At 52.2% G+C, this 26,652-nt stretch overlaps 2 protein-coding genes across 4 annotated transcripts in view; both read left to right on the top strand.

Annotated features, from left to right (window-relative positions):
• Positions 1-6,485, top strand: part of DDHD1 (DDHD domain containing 1) — a 33,653-nt gene extending 27,168 nt beyond the window's left edge. For all 3 annotated transcript variants that reach the window (XM_078868191.1, XM_078868192.1, XM_078868190.1), the window contains exons 11-12: positions 890-1,273; positions 2,772-6,485. In XM_078868191.1, coding sequence (XP_078724317.1) covers positions 890-1,273; positions 2,772-2,953 — 566 coding nt within the window. In that variant the 3' untranslated portion in view covers positions 2,954-6,485. The remainder of the gene's footprint in view (positions 1-889; positions 1,274-2,771) is intronic.
• A 4,318-nt stretch (positions 6,486-10,803) lies between these two features.
• ZNF839 (zinc finger protein 839) lies at positions 10,804-24,204 on the top strand. The gene is made up of 8 exons (XM_078868188.1): positions 10,804-12,268; positions 14,433-15,482; positions 15,825-15,953; positions 17,498-17,590; positions 19,230-19,382; positions 19,809-19,964; positions 20,713-20,797; positions 22,054-24,204. The coding sequence occupies exons 1-8, from the start codon at positions 10,823-10,825 to the stop codon at positions 23,136-23,138; spliced, it is 4,197 nt and encodes a 1,398-aa protein (XP_078724314.1). The 5' UTR covers positions 10,804-10,822; the 3' UTR covers positions 23,139-24,204.
• Positions 24,205-26,652: the final 2,448 nt, after the last annotated feature.

Below are 26,652 nucleotides of genomic sequence, written 5' to 3'. Positions count from 1 at the left end.
GGTAATGACCACAAAGGATACAATTAAATAACAACCTACAGTCCATTGTCAATCCACTGCCGGATAAAGGCCTCCCCACCCCCCCCGCATGCCGTGTCAGTTATGGTGGTTGTTTGGACCTTACAGCTGGGGGCCGATGATTCGGTTTGGATATCACTCGCCACCGAGTGATATCCAAGAATAAACAAGTTTATTCGGAACAGTTGTAAATCGTGTGCGTGTCTTGTCAACAAAAAATCCAGAAGCAATTATAATCTAAAAATACTCCCGATGCTCTAGGAAAGGCCAGGCTGAGTTCGTTTGTATTTCTTTTGCACTAGAAACAAATGAATGTGTGATCCCATGTGTGTTTAGCATCCGATGTCACAGAACCCGTCTAATGGCGCCGGTTAAGATTACACACCATCAAAAATGCATCGAGGCTTTTAATTGTTTATGAATTTTGAGCGCTTTCATTTTCCCCGTGGAAATTTCTGACAAGATAAAAATTATAAAATCGATGAGAACAAATTCACATTTTTTTTTACATTGTGTGAGAAGCGGTAGTGTAGTGGTTAGCCCACTGTGTTATGAATCCGGTGACCCGAGTTTGATTCCCGCTCACGGGCAGAACACCAGCGACAATTATTTGAACCAGTCCTGGGCCTCCCCTAGGTCGACTCGGCCTCAAATGAGTACCTTGTGTGGTGTGTAAACATCGGCACTGGGGAGACAAGGGCGGTCGGGCGTGGTGCTGGCCACCCACACCCTCGTGTGCCGTGCCGGCCTTCATCGGTGCTCGCTCGCAGCACTTGCCCCAACAGTCTGTTCAGGCTATATGGGGGACCTTTGTCTTTGTGAGTGAGTGGACACGCGTACACGCCGGTGTTCACGTGTACTTCCCCTACAGGTGCCGCCACCCTGGGAAAGGGTCTGGGCGGCATCATCCTGTCGCGCCTGTCGAGGTCGTACGGTACAGGCGTCACAGAATCCGAGGGCGACGCCGACACCGGCGAGGTTTCACCGACCGGCGAATCCACATCTGCAAGCCACGGGGAGCAACGCAGAGAGTCGGGCGAGCTACCGACAACACCACCGCTGCTGCCGTTGCTGCCGTTGCTGCCGCTGGTGCCGCCACCGCTGCCGATGGAGCTGCCGATCGGGATGCCCGACGCGGAGCGGCTGATGGCGCAGGTGCCGCTGATGCACGGTGTGGGCGTGAGGCAGACGCCGGGCGGATTGCCGAACTCGGCGGAGCCGGAGCCCATGCAGGCTACGGCGCAGGAAGGAGCTGGTGAGAGGGTGGGGGGGGTGGTTGGGGGAGGTTCGGTCGGCGGGTTTGAAGTGAGGCAGGGATTCCAAGATGCAAGTTCTTAAATACAAGTTAAGGGGGAGGGGGGGGGGGAGCTTATCAGAATGTGGTAGCCAATGAATGGAACGTATTGGGAGGGGGGGGGGCGGGGCTAAAAGAGAGCACGAGGTGTAGTAGACGTGGACGTGTTTGTGCTCAAGCCCCTGTTGGTGCACATGATAACGTATTGGAAGGGGGGGGGGGGAGTACGTGTACGTGGACCTGTTTGTGCACGGGCGAGGCACGATGATTTGTCATGAAGATGATCCGATGTACGTTAAACCTCCTGAGTGTAATGTTGTATTGGATTGAGGGAATCACCCTTTTGCAAACCGGCCACGTTGATCAAAGGGGTTATTGCCTACAACTTGGAAACTCAAACAGGAGCGTGAAGGAATACATTTGTAAATTTGCCGATGCTCTTTTTCCCTGACGGCTCCCCCATCGGCTTCATGGCTGACAATTAAACACTCAGACAAAGGCACGTTGCAAAGCATTACAGAATGCGTGCATTTGCATGATTTCATTTTCTCTTTAATTGGTTTTATGTTTGTGAAGCGTCTGGAGAGGTGATTGCATTTAGGCATGGTATAAAATGCAGCTGTTCATAAGATTACTCCTTGTTTTTGTGGTTGTGTTGTATATCATCTCTTTTCCCTAGCCCATCTTACTGCTTCTCCCTGCCTCTGCCCTGCAGCTATGACCAGGCCTACCCCAACCCCTATCACTACCCCAACCTCTACACTATGAGACCTCCTTTACCAGTGGCAAAATATAGTAATAGGTTTTTACCCTTTCAACTGGTACAAAAACTGACACCTTTATACAAGGCATCATGTTTGCAATAACCACAACACAAGCAGTCAAAATGCAAACATAATGAAACTCTGATAATGATATGCACTGTCCTTGAAGTTTATTGGTCCACACCCGAGACAGCTTTTCTTAGAGCCTAGTCTCCATTGGTGTTGGACCAGATGACGCCAAAAGGCTTCAGGGACAGTGCATATCATTATCAGAGTTTCTTTTTGTTTGCATTTTGACTGCTTGTGTTGTGGTTATTGCAAACAATGATGCCTTGTATAAAGGTGTCAGTTTTTGTACCAGTTGAAAGGGTAAAAACCTATTACTACCTCAACCTCTGTCACTTCTCTTTAACCACTGCCACCTGTTCTCCTGTCACCATAACTACCAACACAACTTTTTAATAACAACCCCCTTTTTATTATTTCAACCACTATAATCTTACGTACAATGTTATACTTGTTGAAAAAAAGCACCTTCAAATAAGGTATTCTATAAATACATAGTAATAATATATCAATCCGATGTTTCTATTTTTTTGTTGTTCTAAACATTCTCCCCATCGTAAGCGTTGAGTTTCCTCCGGTTACTGTCTCTTGCCCCCCCCCCCCCCCCCCCCGGCTGCCATCACTCCCAGGCCCCCCTCCCCCCGCGGTAGAGCTCGAGTACCGCATGGACTTCGAGCTGCGCGAGGGATTGGTGGAGAGCCGCTACTGGTCGGCGGTGACGTCGCACACGTCGTACTGGATGTCGCCGGACATCGCGCTCTTCCTCCTCGCTTTCCTGTGGTCCGACGTGGAGCCGCAGCAGTCGTCGTGAGAGGCGTCGCCGTGGGTCGTCTTGCGTCGTCGCGGCCTAACCCTCTAACCCCCCAACTCCCAAGACGACGACGATGCCGCCACCACCGCCACCACCGCCACCACCGCCACCACCGTCGCCATCGCCAATCGCCAATGTCGTTCTCGCTCTCAGAAATTGTGATCCGACGCCAGCCGAGATGCTGCGCCGGCGGTGTTGGTATTTGGTTGTTGTTGTTGATGTTCGAGTTGACGTCGTCGTTGTTTGTTACGAAGAAAGAAGCGGGTGGAAGTTGTTGCGTTGATTGGCAGGCGAACAAGCGAACAAGCGAGCGAGAACAACGGCGGCCGTCTTGTTTTGGAATTATGTCCGTCCGTTTTGTCCGTCCATCCGAGACCGTTCGAACTGTGCGCCAGGAGTTCTGGAGCCTGACCGAAGTGCGTCCACGGTTGTAGCAAACAGCAGCGGCTGGTGCGGTTGGCTGCACCGCCTTTTGATTTCGTATCCTGTGAAAGCTGCGCGCCGCTATTTTTGAGGATATTTGCACAAGTTCTGACATCAACCGAATCGTGAATAGCACAGCACGATAACCAATAACCAGCGCAAGTTTACACACACACGCGCGCGTGCGCACAGTCACGCACACACACACACACGGCAACGATCGCGTCCACAAACCTCGCACACAACAACAACAAACGCAACTTCACACACGTTGACCAACAGCCACACGACTCGCAAGCCTGCCAGTGACAATTTGTGTGACCTCTCCGGTTTTACCTTCAGTTTGATTGACACGCACATACATGCACACGTATTGTATATATAAAATATAAAAAAATATGTAGGTGCTTATAACCATTAGCTGGTACAGAGTAAAGCTCATGGGACAATTTCCAATGTCCTTTTATTAACTGGTAATAATATAAATGAATTTATCAAGCGTCTGAATGTGACCGCATGTCTAGATATTTCTCTAGCAAATGTGCCCTTAAAGAGTGGGGACATGAGGTCCGGGTTGCCACCTGTCCAGGGTTGGCAAGGGACACTCCGGGAATTGGCGTCTTGTGTTCGGGTGGCAGGAGTTGATTTATTCCGAGATCTGGTATCGGCAGGGCGGCGTTGAAGTTTGTTGCGGTAGAATGCAGCACATTTGTGAGATAATAGACCTCGTGCTGACGGAGAAATATGCCCTGGTTTTTTTTGTGTGGCGTGAGGGTGGTGGTGTTTTGCAGGTGGAAGACAAGGGAGAAAAGAAGGGAACACCTTAACAATAATTATCTTTATTCAGGAAAGACTCGCCCAAGACTCCGCACTGTTATTCAGGATGGTCCTGGGGCATTCTGGATTTTTGTTCAATTCCATGAATGATATTTGTTTTCTTTATGCGGAATGAAACCCAGAGTACCCAGAGTTAACCCACTACGTATTAAGAAGAGAGAATAACAGTCAAAGCTCCGCACAGATGGATTCACTAATCCATCGTACTGCCATCTCCAGGTCATCTCCGCAGTCCAATCCTAAAATAAATGGTATTCCCAGGCAGTCTGTAATCCCAGTACAAATCCGGTTCAACCCTGCTTAGCATTTGACGAGATCGGGTGCATTCGTGTAATGATTTTGGCAAAAACCTGGCTAGAAAAGGAGAATGGTGGTGAGGTTAGGCTGGGGGGAGGTGGTGGTTGGTGGTAAGGAACAGGCCTTTTCCGAAATCGCAGCCGGGACCAGCCAGGGATGTTGGGTAGCCTTAACCTTCATGTGAATTGAGAGACCGGATGAAGTAAGTCCATTTAAGGATCTTAAAAGCATCAAGGACCCGCCGTATTTAAGTTGATGCTGAATTTTAACTGCCCACACGGGCCCAATGTCGCAACGACTTTATTGTGTAGCGGCCCGCGGCCGCCACGTGAGGGTCATCGCTTCGAAAGGCCAGTGTCACGGTGACCTCCCTCTTGCACTGATACGGATGACGGGAGTGTGAGGTTAATGCGCCTTTGGCCGTAGTTCAGGCCTTCATTTTAGCCGGGTCTGTCCGGGTCGGCGAGCTGGAAAATATTTCCACACGTGGCACGCCACCTCCAGTATACCTCTCGCGATGACTGTGGCTTACGAATCGTGTGCCCACCTACTGAGAAAGTCTTTCTACCGGTGACCCGATTGAAAAATTAAGCCTCCGAAGAAGGGGCAATATTTTTGACCTGGCAACGCCGTTTCTAAATTCAGCGTCATGCTCGAGTCGCTTCTGTTGCTGCCAGGGAACCACCTCCCCCCCCCCCATATGCGGTGTGTAATTTTTCACATTACTCTTGGATAACTTGTGCTTAGACGTGCGTCGTTCATCCGTTTTAGCCATGACGTCTCAGCTGTGGGGAGCGGCGGCGCAGCAGTTAGCAGACCCCGCTACGAACCCGGCGACACCGAGAGTTCGATTCCCGCTGACGGCTACCAATGCCAGCGACGACGATTATCCGAACCGGTCCTGAGCCTCCCCTAGGTCGACTCGGCCTCACATGAGTATGTACCTGGTGCGGTGTGTATTAAACATCGCCACTGGGGAGACAGGCGGCCGGGCATGGTGCTGGCCACCCACCCCTCTTCGTGTGCCGTCCCGGCCTTAAGAGGTGCTTCCTAACAGCACTTGCCCCAACAGTATGTTAAAGGCTATACGGGGGATATTTGTCTATGTTATGGGGGCAAGGAAAATTATCTCCACCCATGGTTTATGCCGACTGCATACATTTAACAAAGAGAACCTGACTTTGCTGTCCTGTTTTTTAACCACCTGTCGTTTATGTGTTCCATAGTAAAAGTTATTATTAATATTTGAAGAACAAAAAACTGTTACATGTGCAGGGACACTACTTTGAGTACAAAAAAAAGTTCTTTGGTGTTCCATCGTTCACAAATGAGCGTGTAGCCAGTGGTGTGATTTCCATGTTCCTCTGGCCCGAGGTACGTCCGTGGAAAAGGACAACCACTGGATTTGCTGCCAAGTGATGCAGCAGCAGCAGCAGCATCATCATCATCGTCAACATCGCCAAGCATTGATCAATCCACCGCTGTATGAAGGCTTCCTCAAGCGATCGCCTTCTCTCACGAACCTGCGGTGTAACAAACAAGGAGCGCCTGAACTCACGAACAGATTGAATTGCTTCGTCTCCACGCTCAGTCGACGTCCTGTCACACGCGTACCCCCAATTCCTTGGCTGCCATTCCGTGGTTTATCCGTGACCATCGTCATAACCTCTTGGCTGCAGCGTCATCAACGTGGTACTCGTTTTAGTAACCACAGAGGCAATAGAGTTGATGATGGGGGCTGAGTCAACCCTGGCTGGGATTTGAACTTATGCTGGCCATATCTGGGGTGCGTAAGGTCTCCTCATGCTACACTTTCAGCGACTACTCTTTGATGCGAGTCTTGTGGAAATGGCCATATTGTTGTTGAATTTAACACTGTGGTGACGGTTAGAAGCGTCATTCGTTTGCCATTGTAATGCAAAACTCGACCAGAGTCTTAACATTTTTGTTTTTATTTTATTAAAGGTGGCTCTTAGCTAAAGACGAGTTCGTGTCGTTTTATATCACTGTGTTTGGCTTAGACGGGGAGGAGGGAACACGCCCGAGAAAACATCTCGGTAAACATGCCACTGTTGGACCAACGTTATATGTTTACTGGGATCTAATAATAGGGTTTTCCTCCTTTTTTCTGGCAACAAAACTGAAACCTTTTTACAAGGAATCATGTGTGCATTAACCACAATACTTGTCAAAATTCAAACAAAAAACACACTGATAATATGTGCATTGTCCTTGAAACTGATTGGTCCACACCAGAGACGGCTTTCTTTTGAGCCTCGTCTCAAATGGTGCTAGACCAGAGGACGCCAAAAGGCGTACACGCTCAAAGACAACCGATGACGCTACCATCATCACCTCCCGTCAATCAGCACACACGTGCGAACAGAGGTTAGACCTCTCTCAAACTGCGGTAGAGTAATCGATGATTACTTAAATAATCAGATTACATCCCAGCTCTTAATAATAATGAGACCATAATGGTGAATGTTGTACACCTCTGTATGTGAAAACTTAATACAAATTTGGAGTCGTTTCGTTGTCTAACACCGCCCCCTAGTGAAGCGGTCACTTAAAGTTTGTGAGTGGATGTTGGGAGACCCATAGACTCACGCGGAGACCCACAGACTCACACAGAGACCCATAGACTCACGCAGAGACCCACAGAGACCCACAGACTCACACAGAGACCCACAAACTCACACAGGGACCCACAGACTCGCACAGAGACCCATAGACTCACACGGAGACCCACAGACTCACACAGAGACCCATAGACTCACACAAAGACCCACAGCATCACACAGAGACCCACAGACTCACACGGAAACCCATAGACTCACAGAGACCCATACACTCACACGGAGATCCATAAACTCACACAGATACCCATAGACTCACATAGAGACCCATAGACTCACACAGAGACCCATAGACTCACACGAAGACCCATAGACTCACACGGAGACCCATAGACTCACACGGAGACCCATAAACTCACACAGATACCCATAGTTTATTGTCCTTCCCCCGCACCTCCGATTAGCACGGTTGGCTACGTGCGGTGCTAAAGAAGTTCAACATACACACAGACATGCACACACACAGATCAACACACACACAGACCAACACACACACAGATCAACACACACACAGACCAACACACACACAGATCAACACACACACAGACCAACATACACACAGACATGCACACACACAGATCAACACACACACAGACCAACACACACACAGATCAACACACACACAGACCAACATACACACAGATCAACATTAACACATCAACACACACACAAACCAACACACACACAGACCAACACACACACAAACCAACACACACACAGACCAACATACACACAGATCAACACACACACAGATCAACACACACACAAACCAACATGCACACAGACCAACATACACACAGATCAACACACACACAGACCAACACACACACAGACCAACACACACACAGATCAACACACACACAGACCAACATACACACAGATCAACACACACAAACCAACATACACACAGATCAACACACACACAGATCAACACACACACAGACCAACATGCACACAGACCAACATACACACAGATCAACACACACACAAACCAACACACACACAGACCAACACACACACAAACCAACACACACACAGACCAACATACACACAGATCAACACACACACAAACCAACACACACACAGACCAACACACACACAGACCAACACACACACAGACCAACACACACAGACCAACATTAACACAGACCAACACACACACAGACCACAAGACAACTTAGATTAAGGCCATCAGTCTAACTCTGTACTACAACAAACGAACATGGCTAAACCAAAAAACTTTTCGAAAATCACCAAAATAAAGCCATAAAAGCAATGAAACAGTGGTCATAGGAACTGTGACCGAATTTTCACAATAAACGCCGTAAAAAACATGTACTACCAAACTCTGAGTCACTCCACAACAACAACCGCCATTCGCCACTAAGTGGCGGTGACGTCACCACGACGCTTGTGCCAGGCCAAGTGCACCTTGAGGCCACGTGAAGTGTCGAACGCCCGCTGGCAGGAGGTCACGGGGCAGACCCAGATGCCACGGGTCGACTGACCGAGATGACTGGCTGATGCACCACCTGTGCCCCCTACTGTACCAACTTGCTGTGCTTTAGCCACCCGGCGCTCCGCTCGTTGTTGTGAGCGTCGCTCCTCCGCCCTCCGTTGTTGCTGGAGGGCGACTGCCTCCAACTGCCCAGTAGCGTCCTTCACGAGCCTCCTCCACTGAGGCCGATCTTGACACCGCTGGTACCAGTCATCGGCAAGTCCACTCCACAACAGACACAGACCGACACACACACAGATCAACATACACACAGACTAACAACAACCGCCATTCGCCACTAAGTGGCGGTGACGTCACCACGACGCTTGTGCCAGGCCATGTGCACCCTGAGGCCACGTGAAGTGTCGAACGCCCGCTGGCAGGAGGTCACGGGGCAGACCCAGGTGCCACGGGTCGACTGACCGAGATGACCGAGACGAGTGGCTGATGCACCACCTGTGCCCCCTACTGTGCCAACTTGCTGTGCTTTAGCCACCCAGCGCTCCGCTCGTTGTTGTGAGCGTCGCTCCTCCGCCCTCCGTTGTTGTTGGAGGGCGACTGCCTCCAACTGCCCAGTAGCGTCCTTCACGAGCCTCCTCCACTGAGGCCGATCTTGACACCGCTGGTACCAGTCATCGGCAAGTCCACTCAGCTCCACGTCCTCCTGTACCACATCACTCCATCTCTTCTCTAGCCCGTGCCGCGCCCGTTTAGCCCCCTCGATCCGGCCGAACAAAAGCTGTTTAGGCATGCGGTGGCTGGGCATGCGGGCTACATGACCCAGCCAACGCAGCCTTGCCTGCCGGAGGAGCTCACTGATAGGACTTTGCCCAGATCTTTCAAGGACTTGTGAGCTCCTCACACAATCCAGCCTGGTTAAACCCAGGATGGATCGTAGGCAGGCCAGCCTAAATGTTTCCAACCGGCGAAGATGCTCCACTAGGGGGGTCCACGTTTCGCAAGCGTAGAGAAGGGAGGGAATGACCGTGGCCGAGAAGACCTGAAGCTTCGTGCGGAGCGACAGACCAGGTAGCTTCCACACAGCGTTACGCAACCGATGAAAAGATATTGCCGCTCGACTGATTCGGAGTGAGACCTCTGCTGATAAACTGGAGCCGGTCATAAGCACACTGCCCAGGTATGGGAAACTCTCCATTCTCTCCACAACTGCCCCATCACCGATTGGGAGTTGTGGGGGTGGAGTGCCAGATGGTACAAAATACCCAGGCAGGTGCTTAGTTTTGGTGGGGCTGATGGTAAGGCCCCACCTCTTAGTGGCACGCTCCAGTCTCAGCAGCAGCGTCTCCAACTCCTCTTCTGAATGAGCAGCTATTACCAAATCATCGGCATACATAACGTGGTTGACCAATAGGGAGCCATCCCTTGATCGCACCCGGGCGTCGATCAGCCTCCCATTATATCTGTACCAAATGGTAATTCCCCCGGTACAGCTATTGAAGGCTTCACGAACTACGCAGTCGAAATAGATGTTAAATAATGTGGGAGCCAGAGGACATCCCTGTCGCACCCCAAGGTGTACAGGGAAAGGCTCCGACTCCCGGCCACGTAGTTTTACCCGGGCCCGCTCACCATCATGAAGGTCCTTAATGATCGTGAGCAGAGGGTCAGGGACTCCGAAAGCACGAAGAACAACCCAGAGCCCAGTCCGACTGATGGTATCATAGGCCTTGACCAGGTCAATAAAGCAGAGATGTAGGTCTTTTTGGAATTCCCTACACCTCTGCTGTAGCAGACGGACAGAAAATATGGCATCTGTGCAGGACCGCCCTTTCCTGAAACCGCATTGGGGCTCCGCAAGCCTCTCCTCAGCGTGCCTAGCAAGGCGATGTTGAATAATCCTTGCCAGGACCTTACCCGGCACACTGAGGAGTGAGATGCCCCTGTAGTTGTTACAGTCGGTACGGTCCCCCTTCTTAAAGAGGGGGACCACCAGGGCATCCTTCCAGTCCTGCGGAACCCGTCCAGTGGTCCAGACTGTTGTTATGATGTCATATAGGGCAGACAGACAGACTAACACACACACAGACCGACATCCCTCCGCATCTGGAGGGTAAAGGAACCTCTGCTCTGTCAACCGCCCTCGATCCTTCCGAATCTGGAGGTAAAACCTCCGTCTGGTGACATCACCCGACTGACGAGGCCCTCGCAACCAACATGGCCGACAGCGAGAGATGTGGTACCGCGCCTCGACCGCAAACAACAACAACAACAACGCCACAACAACAACAACCAGCGCAGCAGCAGCAACAACAACAACCTCTCGCTCACCTCCCCGCATGCTCAACCACCTCATCGTCAACCCAGGAGCCGCCTGCGCACGTGGCGGCGATGGTAGGAGACACGGGCCCACGGCAGGAGGAGGAGATGGTTGTGGTGGTGGTGAAGGAGGTGGGGGAGGTTGAGGAGGTGGAGATGGAGGAGGTGCATCTGCCTGGGGTGGGACTCCAACTGGGCTGCGAGGCCACGGCGGCCAGCGAAGGCGGCGACCTCTTTTTGGACGGCCGTGGCCTCTGCTACGTGGACACGGAGGTGACCGAAGGGTCGGGCATGGAGGCGAGCCAGGTTGCTGGTGATGAAGACGAAGGCGGCGGTGGTGATGGTGCTGATGATGATGGTGCTGATGGTGGTGGTGATGATGGTGGTGATGATGGTGGTGGTGGTGATGATGGTGCTGGTGGTGATGATGATGGTGGTGATGATGGGGCTGGTGGTGATGATGGTGGTGATGTCCACGCCGTGCAAATGTCCACCATGGAAGGCACGATCATCTTCGTGCAAGCGGAGGACGGCTCTTACCTCCAGGGCGAGGGGTTGACCCAAGAGATGGCGGAGCAACTGGGCAGGCAGCAGGGTTTCATGGAGATGATGGGCGGCGGCGGCGATGGTGATGATGGTGGTGGTGGCCATGGTGATGTTGAAGCGCACGTGTACGAGGAGGTAACGCAGCATCAGGAGCAGCAGCAGCAGCAAGATGAAGAGCAGCAGCAGGTGGTGGTGGAGGAGTATGATCAGCAGCAAGGACAAGATGAGCACGAGCAGCATCAACAGCAGCAGGAGCAGCAAGTTCAACAACAACAGCAACACTTAGACCATCAACAAGTTCAGCAGCAGTACCACCAGCAGCAGCAGCAGATTCACATTGGACTTGGGCCAGACGAACTCCAACGGGTCATCGCCCACGTTACAAAGACCCACCACCACATGGCCACTGATGGCACAAGGAGCGCCCAGGTCTTGCAGTTGCCCTTGTCGCAGCTGCAGCAACTGCAGCAGCAGCAACAGCAGCAGCACCAACAGCAGCAACAACAGCAGCTGCAGCAGCAACTGCAGTTGCAACAACAACAGCAGGTGGTTGTTCAGAGTGCCTCTCAGCAACTGCAAGGTGTGGCGCAGGTGCTGATGCAGCAACAACAACTACAGCAGCAGCAACAACAGCAGCAACAACAACAACTGCAACAGCAGCAACAACAACAGCAGAAACAACAGCAGCAACAACAGCAGCAACAACAGCAGCAGCAACAGGAGCTGCAACAGCAGCAGCAACAACAGCAGCAGCAACAGGAGCTGCAACAGCAGCAGCAGCAGCAACAGGAGCATGAGGTTCGCATTGCCCGACTGATCCAAGGAGGATTGCACGTTGCTACCATAGCCTCCTCACTGGTGCTGTCCGTGTTTGCGTCTGTATGTTTGTAAGTTGTTGTTTGTGTGTGAGCCAATATTGTGTTTGTTGGTGTGTTCGAATGTATGTGTTTTTGTCTGTGTGTGTCTGTTCGTATGTGTGCGTGTTCTGAACTGGTCCTGGGTCGCCGCTCGGTTGACTCGGCTTCAAATGAGTACCTGATGCGATGTGTAAACATTGCCACTAGGGAGACAATAGGGAGACAAAGGCGGCCGGGCGTGGTACTGACCACCTACCCCCTCGTGTGCCGTGCCGGCCTTCATAGGTGCTCGCTAACAGCACTTGCCCCAACAGTCTGTTAAAACTGTACGGGGGATATTTGTTGTCTATGTGTGTTTTTATGTTGTCTGTGTCATTGTGTGGTATTGTGTCTGTGTTTTGTGTTGGCTGTGTTTGTGTGTCGTTGTTTTTTCGTGTTTGTGATTTTTATTCACGTCCGGTGGATGCTACTGTTAAAAAACATTTGACAAAAACAATTACAGTATAACTTATATTCTTGGTTCTTTCGGTAAAGTCACGTAGAAGGGAAATAATAAAAATAAAATATTATTTCCCTTCTACGTGACTTTACCGAAAGAACCAAGAAGATGAATCACTGCGGTCACGAAAGCTTTAAATCGAAATTCAATTATAACTTTAAAAAATTATGACATATAATCATCAGTCACAAAAGTGCATGCAGGCAGGTAACAAGTCGAGCTCAAATTGTCGCGGAATTATTTTAAGACGTCATTAGCAGGACAATGCGATGAACGTCTTGACAGGTTTCGTCGATTTCAGGAATCATCAGTGCGGTGTAGCCACCAGTGCCCCACTGCCGCCCATGCGCGCTTCGTCCACTAGGGGGGGCAACTGGAGATTTATTTTTCTAATGAAAAAAAAACTTTTCTTTAAATAGTTTGTTGCGTTTAAAACATTTTTTTTAAAAGTAGAATTATTCTTTCAACGTGAAGAAAACATTTTAAGTTCGTATTAGAAACGTCTGCAACGCCACAGTCTTGATCTGTGCCTCGGGGAGGTCTCGGGACGGCTGTGAAGGCGTCCGAGTGAGACATTTTCCTTCGTCGCGACGAGCTTCTCGCATTGAAGCCACGCTGTTTGAGACCCATTCAGGGTGGTGAACAATGCACCCGTGTCTGTAATTAGACGATGTCACATCGCGAGGTTGCACTGTGCAAATATAGCAGCTTTTGGCAGTGTCAAAGGCGATGTGTAGTGTGGACTTGAGGGTCATGGGGACAGCATTTGAGTGCTTTGTTGTTTAGCTTCGTATTGTTTATAAATGCCTACCGTTGGTAGATAAGACAGCCGTATCACTTTCACGGGAAGGCCAATAACATGCCGAGATTTTTCTTAATTCGAACACCAATATTTTTCAGAGGTCACTCACAACAGCCCCACCTAGTGGACATGTCACCAGCCGCCACGTGCTTCGTGAGGGCTGTATGTGGACAGGCCCTCCCTGGTCGCTGTGGGGACCGTTGGGGTTTCGTGTGCTGTGTTGAGGCTCAAGTGTGCACGTGAAAACGTGGGAGAGCTCTGACATCTGTTGTGTGATTGCAGAGGTGCGCTTGGGCTGTGTTAAACAATCGTTATCATCATCACCGATTGCCATCATAGCTCATTTTCCTCTGCTGCTTTCCAAGCAGTACATACTCCCTTCCCTCATAAATGCTGTTGATGATTGCCCACCCATGTACATTTTCTCCTCTGGCCTAGAATTGTCTCCTATCCATGACGTATGTATGTTAACACTTCTTTCGCACCGTATGTAGCCAACCGTGCTAATCGGAGGTTTGGGGAAGGACAACATATTAAATACAAAAAGCAGTTCTAATTAAATGAATTTGCAATCGACATGTAAAAGTGCATGGCTCATGTGGCTTACTAATGTCGGAAGGAAGAGCATTCCAAGTGGCCGCAGAAGCATGCGATGCGGTGACCGTCTTTGTTCGATGGCCTGCCAAGAGCCGCCGCTGCTGCCACCGTGACGTAGATGGTTTATGCTCCTTGATGAGATCGTGGCTGATCGTGGCTGATGATGACGACGTTGCCAATCGGCGTTTTGATCCGTGTGTCCCACAGGACAAGGAGCGGACGATGCCACCGCTGGCGCTCGTTCAACCGCGAGTGTCGAGCCAGTCCGGCGGCACCACCGTTGCCACCGCCGCCACCACCACCATGGCTCCCATCGCCAGCACCGCCGCTCAGATCTTTCACATCCAGGCCGTGGGGCAGGACCAACCTCAGCAGTTCATCCTGTGCACCACAGGCACAGGCACCAGCGCGATCCGCATCCTATCTCAGCGCCAGCCTCCTCCGCTCGGGCCCGTGTCCACCATCCGGCTGGTGCCGGGCATTGGTCTTACCAACGGGCAGAGGGTCGTGCTGACCGGTGAAACGGCGCAGCAGCAGCTGCAGCAGCAGCAGCAGGCAGCGGTGGTGACGGGACGACCCGGGAACGGTCGCAGGTCGGCCGGCAACAAGCACTTGAAGAGGCTGGCGAAGATCAAGACGCGTTCCGGTCGCATCTCGCGCCCGCCGCTGCACAAGATCAAGGACTACAAGTTCATCAGGATGGAGGACCTCGCCGACGGGCACCAGTCGGACTCGGACGACTACTCGGACTACAGCGTGGAGGAGGGTGGCGGCGAGGAGGAGCGCAAGGCCAAGATGGGTGAGACCCAGGAGGAGCGACTCCACGGGCCGCTCACCTTCACCGTGAAGCCCAAGAACTTCCTCTGCCAGAACTGCGACAAGTCGTACATCGGGCGCGGCGGGCTGGCGCGGCACTACCGGCTGAACCCGACGCACGGACGATTGGAGCCGCTGGCGGACGAGCCGGACAATGCCGTTGCCGCCACGGCTTGTGATGAACACGGGGGTGGTGGTGGTGATGATGGGGACGGTGGTGGTGGCGGTGGTGGCGGTGGCGGCGGTGGTGGTGGTGAGATGATGGGGGAAGCCGCGTCACTGTCTGCGCCAGTGGAGGTACTGGCGGACAAGGGTCCGGCGAGTGTGGCCGATGCGGGAAGTTTGACGGAGCCGGAATTCATCGTCGCGTCTGACTTTGTGCAAGCGGAGCAGCCGTCTGTTTCTGAGCTGCAGCAACAACAGCAGCAGCAACAGCAGCAGGTATGAGTGGTGGCACATGCTTCGTGGCCGTGTGCTTTTGAGGATTGTGTGGACCTTAGGCATAAAATGCAAAATAAGTACGAGCAGTTGTGGAGCAGGTAAGTAAACAAAAATCCCACAATGATGTATGTATGTTGAACCTCTTTTGCACCGTATGTAGCAACCGTGCTTGTGTATTATATGGACCCAAAATATAACAAGAGATGGTCCTTGCCTGAAAACATTTTTAACAGTTCACCAGGATTTGTTCACCCTCCACCCAGCACCCCGCGATCGTCAAAGCCGACTACCCTCTCGTCCCTCTGCGACCAACGTGACGCGTGAGCGCCTCCCTCCTTTTAGGAGCCGTCGCCTGTCGGAGCCGTGGCCCCCGTGCCCTCCGCCCGTCGCCCCGGAAGGCCTCCCAAGAACCCGGGCGGGCCTTCCGTTCAGGAGCAGCAGCTGCAGAAGAAGAAGACGCAGCTTAGAGAGGTGTGACGTGCTCGCGCGTCGAGGTGACGCGGCCCCATTTACACCGCTCTGTGAATACGCGTTGCATTGTATTGTATCGGCGACTGACAAGGAGACCCGTAGGCTCACACGGATATCCATAGGTTCACATTAGAGTCCCGTAGAATCACATAGAGATCCATAGACTGGCATAGAGATCCATGGACTTGGATAGAGGTCCATAGATTGACATATAATCACATAGGAATCCACAGACTCACATAGAGACTCATAAACTTGCATAGGGATCCATAGACTTACATAGAGATCCATAGATTCACATAGAGACCAATGACTAACTGCATCTCTATTCAATACATATGCTTACTCTTTCTGTACAGTGTCTTGAAATGCAGTTGCATTTATGCGCTGTATAATCCACATTGTCATTGTATTGTAGAAACTGATACAATATATTCATGACCCGCATAGAGGCCCGTAGATTGGCATAGAGACCCTCAGACTGACGTAGATGCACATTAGATGCCTATATTGCAAACTGACAGAGACCCATAGACTCGCATAGAGACCCATAGACTCACACGGAGTACCATAGACTCACAGAGACCCATAGACTCACACGGAGACCCACAGACTCACGCAGAGACTCAGATGAAGGCCTATGACTGACTGCCTGTCTGTTAAATAGTTGTGCCCACTGCCTTTGTACAGCCACTTGAGATGTGGTCACACACGGACCCTGTGTAAATCCCTATTGTATTGTATTGTATAAACTAAAACCAAACAGTTTTTATTTTTTTACCAGGTAAGGCCCACTGAGCTATATCGCTCGTTTTCAGAGGTGACCTGGCCACAAATGATAGCTCAGTGAAGGGGCTTATCACGTGGAAATTTACAGTAGCCAAATACTCCACAAACTCACGTTGATTATAAATGTGGGGGGGGGGGGGGGGAAACCAGAGGACCCGGAGAAAAATCCACACGATCACGGGAAGAGAAATATGAAAATTCTAAATATGCAGGTGTCAGGTTCGGGTTTAAACCCATGACCTTTATGTATGTTAAACTTCTTGTGCACCGTACGTAGCTAACCATGCTAATCGCAGGTACAGGGGAAGGACAAACTAAAGACAAAAAATAAGTGAGCTACCTCCTGTATACCAGTAGATAACATCTCTCCACTTTGCGGTGCCCATCTCACCACTGTATTGCGTTTGTGCGTGTGTGCGCGTGTGGGGAGCGGTAGTGTAGCAGTTAGCGTGCTGCGCTATGAACCTGGCGACCCGAGTTCGATTCCAGCTCACGATCAATACCAGTGACGATTATCTGGACCGGTCCCGGGCCTCCCCTAGGTCTACTCAGCCTCAAATGAGTACCCGGTGCGATGTGTAAACATCGCCACTAGGGAGACAAAGGCGGCCAGGCGTGGTGTTGGCCACCCACCCCCTCGTGTGCCGTGCCGGCCTTCATAGGTGCTCGCTAACAGCACTTGCCCCAACAGTCTGTTGAGGCTATACGGGGGGTCTTTGTCTTTGTCTCTGTTGTGTGTCTTCTTGGCAAAGCAGCTGCTGAAGGGGTGCGATGACGAGGAACTCTTGGAGCTGGTGCTGCCACGTCTCACCCGCATCCTTACGCTCTGGCAATTCCTGCTTAAGAAGGTCCGTGACCCTCCGAGACGTGGGAAATCTCATTTAGAGTTGATTTTAGTTTTTTATTGTTCGGGTTACTTTGCCATGCGAGTACTCAAATTCTAAGCGTTGAAGGGGTTACTTTCCAACACAGTGGTGTGTTGAATGAGTAACTAATTGGCCACGTTTTGTTTACTTAACAAACCAAAACTAATTGGGAGGTGGCAGGTTTAACGATCTAACCCAAAAAAAACCCGTTATGGATGATAATATTGGTCGCGAAAGCCCACATGTTATACACGCGCGGCGAGTGCTATCCCGACGTGTGTGTCGTACACCCTCCTACACCCCGACGCAGCCAGATGTATTGTCACATGAACCAAGGTGACAATACTTTATTACTGCTTCAGCACCACCGGTGTGTGGGACAGCGGTCCAGTTCCAAATAGTACAATTTTCTGGCTTGCTCTCCCAGTGTTACCGGCGGTGCTGAAGCAGTCATAATAAACTGGCCGTATTTATTTTCATGACAGCTTCATTCATTTGCCTGAGGGTGCACAATACGAAATCGGCACGTGTTGCTGCTGGCCGCGTGATGTTTTGCGCATTTTGAGCCTGTGCTCAGCAACTGTGGTTTAAAAACAAACAAACAAACAAATACTGATTAAAACATGACTTCCTGGATTTTATTCCGACTCCGTGGATCGTGTCCTGACCTTGCTTGCCGTGATTTATCAAGCGAAACATCGCTAAATATTTCGCATGCGATTTGTTTTTCGACTCATCACCCGACGGTGCGCGAGCCGGAATGGTAATAATAATAACTGGCGCGTCGATCGCTGGCACGCGGTGGTGGTGACGGCGGTGGCGCTGGTGGTGGCGGTGGTGGCGGTGGTGGCGGTGGTGGCGGTGGCAGTGGTGGCGAGGAGGGTGTTACGGCAAACACTGGGCCACACCTTTTCTGTGGCTGAAACCAAAAGTGAATTACGCACTCGTTATATTGGCTGCGAAAACTTGGCGTGTTCCTCAGTTTAATTCGAAATGCTGATGCGGACGAGGAACATTCAGCCGTAGGCTACTTGGCAAGAAATACCCACAGACCACCTTATAAGAGATGCTACATCGATAGAATACAGAGCAAATATTAAACTTAAACTTTTTTTTATTTTATCAGGTAAGGCCCACTGAGCTATTTAGCTCTTTTTCAGAAGCAACCTAGCCAGATATGATAGCTCAACAAAGTGGCTTATCACGTGGAAATGTATAGCAGCCAAATGCTTTAAACGCACATTTCTAAATGTTGAGGGAAAAACCGGAGAACCTGGAAAAAAATCCACGTAAACACGGGGAGAGAGAACATACAGCAGGTGTTGGGATCGAACCCACGACCTCCTGTGTACCAGGCGAGGTAGTTAACATCTCCTTGCCACCGTGATGATGATGATGAGAGAGAGAGAGACGCACAAACTCCAAATATACAGCAGGCGTTGGGATCGAACCCACGACCTCCTGTGTACCAGGCGAGGTAGTTAACATCTCCTCGCCACCGTGACACGAGAAACAACAACAACACCAACAAAAATAAACACCGAGCTGGGCAGAGCGTGAAGGCAGGGCACGTGTTGCGATGTCGAAGGCCGTTGGCGCGAGCCCCCCTTGCTTGCCGCAGGTGGAGAAGGGCCGGTCGGAGCGACCGTGCCTCCCGGACGTCTACCGCGAGTTCGAGACCCTGCACCGGCACGTGAAGACGATGGCAGAGGAGCACTTCAGCAGCCCGCCGTGCCAGCCACCGCAGCCGCCGCTGCAGATCAATAACACGCAGGTACGCGCCGCCATCACCCACGGCCACTTGCCGGTGACGGAGTTCGTTTTAGCTGAACGCGAACGCTGACAATTGCACGACCATTCGTGTTGTCGTACCGTGAGTCCTCGCTTAACGCGCGGTGTTCACGCCACAAAGCGTTTTTCGCTATGACGTGGAAGTTCCATTAGGGAACACTTTTCGCACAACGCGGGACGCACGCCGTTACAACGCACGCCGTTACAACGTGGAACGTGCATCGTTATAACGCGGTTTCTGAGCGGTTTACTCGGCCTAAGATGAGTACCTGGTGTGTTGTGTAAGCATCGCCACTCGGGAGGCCAGGATCGGCCGGGCGTGGTGCTGGCCACCCACCCCCTCCGTGTGCCGTGCCGGCCTTCGTAGTCTGTTGAGGCTCTGCATGCGGGGGCACCTTTGTCTTTGTAGGTGGCCCAATCGCTGGGATTGGGCCCAGAGTTGCTAGGACTCGACGAGAACTCCGCAGTGGGCCCACCGCTCGACTCCTCGACGCTCCGCTACGAGTTCGTGCTGGTTGACCCCGCGCGCATCGACCTGACCTCGACCCTCAAGCGTCACTCCCAGGTCACCTGCACGCAAACACACGCACGCAAACGCACGCAAACGCACGCACGGAATCGCACGCACGCAAACGCACGCACGCAAACGCACGCACACAAACACATGCACACAAACACGCAAACACACAAGCACGCAATCGCACGCACGCAAACACACGCACGCAAATGCACGCACGCAAACGCACGCAGACGCACGCACGCAAACGCACGCAAACGCACGCACACAAACGCACGCAATCACACGCACACAATCACACGCACACAAACACACGCAAACAAACACGCACGCACGTACACTTATGCACACAAACTAAACGGATTTATTTTTTCCGAACTGTGTTCTGATTGGGGTGGGGGGTACGGTGGGGAACGGTGGCGCAACATCTAGAGCATTGTGCTACGAACCCAGCGGCTGGTAGGTTCAGTGCTATCAGTGCTATCAGTGCTATCAGTGCTATTAGTGCTATCAGTGATATCTGAACCGGTCCTGGTCCCTCACTGCCTTGACTAACCAGGGCTGACCATCATGTTGAAGTACATGATGGGTTTTATGTCTCGTCATCATCGGTGACTGGGCAGGTACATACGTACCTGGGGGGACAACCTGGTTTCATCACTAGCAGCGGGCTGGAACCCAGGATCTCAGCTGTGCCGGCTCAACGCTCTGAACCCTGAGCCTCGCGGCCGGCTCCTAAACTTCCAGGGAGTTGAACTCAGAGGTCGGTGTGCTCTCTGTGGTGGTGGTGTTGTAGGACGAGGCAGAGGGCGAACCGAATGGAAAGAGACCTCGCGTTGAGGATGAGATGGGAGACGAAGTACTGTCCGTGCCGGGAGATGGTAAGGCCTTGGCACGCGCAGCAACGGCAACAACCGCTATTCGCCACTAAGTGGCGGTGACGTCACCACGGCGCTTGTGCCAGCCTATGTGCACGTTAAGACCACGTGAAGCTGGCACGGTAGGGGGCACAGGTGGAGCATCGGCCAGTCATCTCAGTCAGTCGACCCATGGCACCTGGGTCTGCCCCGTGACCTCCTGCCAGCAGACGTTCGACACTTCACGTGGTCTTAACGTGCTTGGCATGTGCACGCACGCACGCACGCAAGATGTTCTGTTGATTTCATAGGTTAGGTCAGAGGTCTGCAACCTGCAGCTCCGCAGCCGCGTGTGGCTCTTTCAGGGCTGCTTCGTGACGTCGTTTATTAAGGAGACCGCCATCTCGTATTCACCACGTGAAATATTGATTTTTTTTTTTACCAAATTCGAAGACAAAGGCTCTTCATGTTATTTTGGTTTCTGACCCCTGGGCTAGGTAGCAGAGGTCGCAATCGGGTACCCGATACCCGTACCCTACCCAATACCCAGCTACCCGTACCCAGCCGGGTACGGGTACCCGTTTGCGACCCTGGTGCGGCCGGGTACGGGTAAGGAATCGAAACCCTTTTGCGATCTCTGCTAGGTAGACTCGTGTACCAGGTGTTCTGCGCGCTCGTGATAACCTTGGTTGTACGAGTTACGCGTTTATAAATGCACTTACTCGGCAAACATGGCGAAGTAATGGCTACAGCAGGGGCCTACCAGCAAGTTGTTAGAGCAATGTCCATGAGTGCCCGAAACTTCTCTTGTCTCATGATCACTGCTGTTTGTTAGTATTGCTGAGAAAAGTGATGTTTTGTCATCTAGGTTGATATACAGTAAAACCTGGGATTGCGAGCATAATTCGTTCCGGAAACGTGTTTGTAATCCAAAGCACTCGTATATCAAAGCACTCGTATATCAGTTGTGATCACGTGACGCTGGGCAGACAAAGCGTATACACGTACTACTCGTATTGCAAGACCTCGCTCGTTTATCAACACCAGTGACGATTATGTGAACTGGTCCTGGGTCTCCCGAAGGTCGATTCAGCTTCAAATGAGTACCTTGTGCGGTGTGGAGTAAACATCGCGACTAGGGAGACAAAGGCGGTCGGAACGTGGTGTTGGCCACCCAATGGACCATGCCGGCCTTCATAGGCGCTCGCTGACAGCGCTTGCCCCAACAGTCGTTTGAGACTAAAGGGGCGATGTTTGTATGTCTCTGTTTGTTTCGACAGCGTCCGGTGATGCAGCTGACCAGCAGATGGCGCCAGCAGACGACGGCGCCCTGCAGCAGCTCATGGCCAGCACTGTTCCGTCACCCAACGTGGTTCAGCAGCACGACACGCTCCACTCGGTGTATTACCAGATCTCCACAGATTCCAACTCGGAACAGCTGACCGGCTTGCAGGACACTCCGCAGCAGCAGCAGCAGCAGGAGGATCAACAGCAGCATGGAGAGCAGAGCTCCGTGTTCTACCAGCTGCCGGGGGAAAGAGAAGCGGCCGATTCCGACACGGTGGACTCGTGCGGCGCCACCCTGTCGCGGCAAATCGTCTCCAGGACAGGTTCGGGCGACGGAGAACCCAGCCCCGGGCGCATCAAAGCCCCGTGCTTCGGTGAGGACGACTTGGTGATGATGGCTGACCTTGAGGGCGAGAAGCTGCTGGGCGGAAACGCTCACGGCGGGGGGGACAACGGCTTGGCGGGGAGCGACGGGTTAGCGGGGAGCGACACGCACGAAGTGGCCCACATCATTCACGCGCCCAGCTTCGGCGACGAAGACCTGGAAGAGCCCCGGTCTCGCGACTCGGCCGGGATGAGCGCGGTGGCGGACGCGTCCGACGGTCGGCCTCCCCCCACTCCTCCTCCTCCGCCTCCGCCTCCGCCTCCGCCTCCTCAAGGCAACGACGGCGAGAGGCCGGCGGCGATACCCAGCCACGCTCTGCCGACGAACGGCGGCTCCTTGTCGCACGTGGCACCGCCGGACAAAGCGATGGACGAATGCGCCGGCGGCGTCGGCGGCGCCGTCGCGGACGTGCCGGTCGCCCCGGGCTGCGCGCGCCCCACGAGCGGCGGCGCCGTGCCGAACGGCGCCGGTGACGTGACGACGGTGGGGGAGGGTGGGGACGGCGAGACCGGGGAGCTCGCGCCGTGCGCCGCGTCGTACCCTCGCGGCCCCGAGGGGCCCCACGTTGCCGTGGCGCCGGGCCGGCCGGACGGATGTACGGAGCGGCTGCCGCTGGAGACGGTTCAGGCGCTGCTCACGATGGAGGCGTCCCTGGAAGCGCAGCCGGCGGAAACGCAGCTGTGCGGGGAATAGGCCGCGGGCGTGCGTCCGTCCGTTACGCGTCGATTTTTTTTTTTTACGCCGATACATATATAGAAATGCCATGGACGTCGGTCGTTTGCCTCCCCTGGTCTTGCCGAAAGTGCGTGTCGCGCAGTACTTCGCAGATCGGAGGCTCCCCTGTTATTGAGCGGGAGGGCATGGTCGCGTCGTCAGGGTTGTGTTGGCGCAGTGATGTGTGATGTGGTGTCTTTATCTCTCCGTCGAGGACCCCCGCTGGTGACGGTGCACGCACGCGCACAGGCGCATGCACGCGCACGCACACACGCGCACGCACACACGCGCACAGGCGCATGCACACGCACGCACACACGCGCATGCACGCGAGCGCTGTGAAACTCGTCAAGTGCCAACATGCCCTTGCCTACCGGGGTAGTGCCGTTGCCAAGGGCGCACTGCCAGCGTGATTGTACATACAAGTAGTCGTACGTTTCGGTGTTTTCAGTTTTTTTTTGTACATTAGAGGACGTTCGCGCGCCGCAAGGATGGTACGATCGCTCGCGGTGTCCCCCCCCGCCCTCCCTTAAGCCGGAAAATATTTTTTTACAAACTCAGAAAAACTCACAAGTATCCTATTAAACGTGCGTTTGTATTTATATATTATTTGACAGTATAAATATACGGTGATATTCGTGAAAGGATCGGTGTGCGCGGAGTAAGATTTCGAAGGTTTTGTTTCCAGCGATCGTTTATCGCATAAGTATTACCGCAGTAAAGTGTTGCTCACACATGTACGAGTGTAACATAAACGTGGGAACGCTCATGCGTAGGATGCAAGGCGCGATAAAACCCTGCTTTTCACTTGCACCCGCGAAATATCACTGGGGAGTTGTTCATACCGGTGTGAAGCATGACTGGACATTCCGTAACACTGCCAGTGTTTGCCGCTCCATGACAGCGCCTTCGCCACAGCAGAGGAAACGTTTCTACTGCTTATTTTACGTGCCCGGTTCTTTTTTGTTTCGCAAGGAAAACCCTCCACCTGGCTGCATAAACCGTTGTCATTTCACGTGCACGTCACCACTGCCTTGTCGCGTTTCATTTGGAAAGGTCGGAGACGCAACCGCAATCAAAACAAACGTCTTGAAGGTGTACGCAACGGCCCCCGTTGTTCTCCAAGATCTCCGTAGTGAATCGGAAGCTTCGTCGGGCCTTCTTCCTGGCATTTCCTACCACTCTTGTGTGGTCTGCCTGCCTTGCTCTGCTTTCTCCACTCATTCCTATCCCGGGTTGCCATCTCTACGTCCACTCAACGATCCTTAATTTATGAATGCTGAACTTGTTTTGCACTGCACGTCGCCAACCGTGCTAATCGGAGGTGCGGGGAAAGGACAACAAACCAAACACAAAACGTAGTTCCTAAGGTATGAGTTTTCAATCTCGATGATTTCAAAGTGCACAGCTCCAGTGGTTTCCTAATATCGGAAGCAAGAGCGTTCCAGACGGCCCGCAGAAACGCATCTGAAAGCACGCGAGATGCGGTCGGTGACCGTCCTTGTTCGACGACCAGCCAAAAGCCGCCGCTGCGAGGATGACCGGAGTGCGAGTGATAGTGTGTGCCCCTTGACGAGCTCGGCAAGCTATCGTGGTTCATTTGTGGCAAGCGCATTGTGGGTAACGAGCGTGACAACGTATTCGGGTCTTGATCCTAACTCGCAGCTTCCACCACCTTTCTCGGCCTGCTTCCACGTTCGTCACCTTTTTCTTCATCCAATGTGAAGCTTCGATTAAATTAAATAAAACTTCAAATTCAAGGGTCGGGGCACGCCGCCTTATCGCTGCGGTGATGTCACTGCAGTCACCATATGGTTGGTCATTGACCGAAGCTTGCGGGGGAGTGACAGAGATCTGTCTCCAGTTCCGTTACGTGCGATCGATCGTGACGTGAACGTTTTTCTTTCTTTCCTTGTGCACAAAAGATTTGAGTTTGTGTCTTAGCCCACGGACAAACAGCCTGGGTTAATGTTCAAGGTGTGTTCTGTTTGCGTCGTATGGTCACTGCGCACTACATTGACGTATACATAAAGCATCGGGTGTGATGAGCCGGTTACACGAGCATCGAAAAGGTCAAATTTCTCATGGAAGTCAATCTCCAGTCTCTCTCGGTCAGCCAAGACGTTATCCAGTGCACCCCGTGTTGTTTATGTGCACATGTAGGTGAGATTCTAAAGTGGCGTGGCGTGTCGCACAAATAATTAGATTTTTTTTTGCAAGGAATGTTTTGTCGGTGGGAGATGGTGGTTTCATTGAAAGTCGCCTGTTTCCCTGCAGCTGAGAAGTTAGATCAATCCCGCGCGGTAAGATTGTTTTCTTTCAATACGCTGGGATAGTTGGCAGTATTTATCGTGATTTGGGTCCGGCCCAAATGATTTTTTTCTGGACATCTGTAAAAAAATTGCTTTGTAGCTAATCGGATTCCTCGAGTATAAATAGTCGGATTCTGATCTACCTACAGAGAAGGTTAAGTAGAGTGTACAATGTAGATCATAAACATCGCCGAGTGAACTAGAATTGTGATGTATCATGCCATACGAAATTAGAAAAAAAAATGCGCTGGCTGGGTTCCTGCCTGGCTTCCTGCCTGGCTTCCTGACTGGCTTACGCGGTGGTGACGTCAACGCGCCACGTCTGCGTGGTGACGTCACCCGCATCCCACAGCGTTGAGCCGTGCTCGTGCGTGCTGACGTCACGGGAAAGGATGAGAACAAGGAGAGTGAGGGTGAGTTGAGAGCGGGGAAAGATCGAGGGGGGGGGGGGGATTGGAGATAGAATAGGGTACAAGAAGAATAGATTAGAAACAAGAAAAGTGAAGTATCGAGATAAATTGGGATATCGGAACGTATATTATTTATACTGGAGGAATCCGATGAGCTATGAAGCTCTTTTTCACACGTCTTGTAGGAGCCGGTCAGAACCTTACAATAGGGGGAAGGCAAGAGAAAGGTGGAGAGAGGGCTCTGTACTTTTTAATATTCATAGTTTGGCTGGGAGAGACGGACGGTCACGTTCAAAGAACATCCAGGTTGCTAGTTTAATATAAAAACGTGATTTCCAGAAACAAAGACATTGTGAGCGCCCTTTTGTCAACCCTCAGCCGGATAACGGCCTCCTCCTGCCATGTTGGTAATAATGGGGGTTGTTTGGCCACAGTTCACTGTGTTGGAGCGATGGCGAGTTTGATAACCCAGCCATGGATAATGTCAGTGTCGAAAGATATCTCAACCGGCCTCCCCTCCCCCCAACAAACCGATGGAGACCAGCATGGTGAAGAATGTCAAACCACCTCTATAACCAACGTGGCATGGGGAGGAGACTTCTCTTCCATCCAGCAGTGGATTATACTGGTAGGAACGAAGTGGACCAGCCACCAATAGATTATTGCGTCCGTCCGACCGTCCGTCCGTGTAGCAACATCGCCCCCTACTGCAAACACTTGGCATGACCCTACAAAAACCTTTAGACTCAGTGAGGCTTTCCTGGCTAAACA

Source organism: Lampetra fluviatilis, chromosome 25 (genome assembly GCF_964198595.1).
Source record: "Lampetra fluviatilis chromosome 25, kcLamFluv1.1, whole genome shotgun sequence".
Classification (NCBI taxonomy): Eukaryota; Metazoa; Chordata; class Hyperoartia; order Petromyzontiformes; family Petromyzontidae; genus Lampetra; species Lampetra fluviatilis.
Note: the sequence above shows the minus strand (reverse complement) of the source record. Positions and strands in the feature narration are given on the sequence as shown.

Excerpts from the sequence above, each read along its gene's own strand:
- ZNF839 (XM_078868188.1), top strand. The coding sequence starts at position 10,823 with ATGGCCGACAGCGAGAGATGTGGTACCGCGCCTCGACCGCAAACAACA. Across the intron at positions 12,269-14,432 it reads AGCAGCAACAGGAGCATGAG|GACAAGGAGCGGACGATGCC; the intron begins GTTCGCATTGCC and ends TGTGTCCCACAG. Across the intron at positions 15,483-15,824 it reads AGCAGCAGCAACAGCAGCAG|GAGCCGTCGCCTGTCGGAGC; the intron begins GTATGAGTGGTG and ends CCCTCCTTTTAG.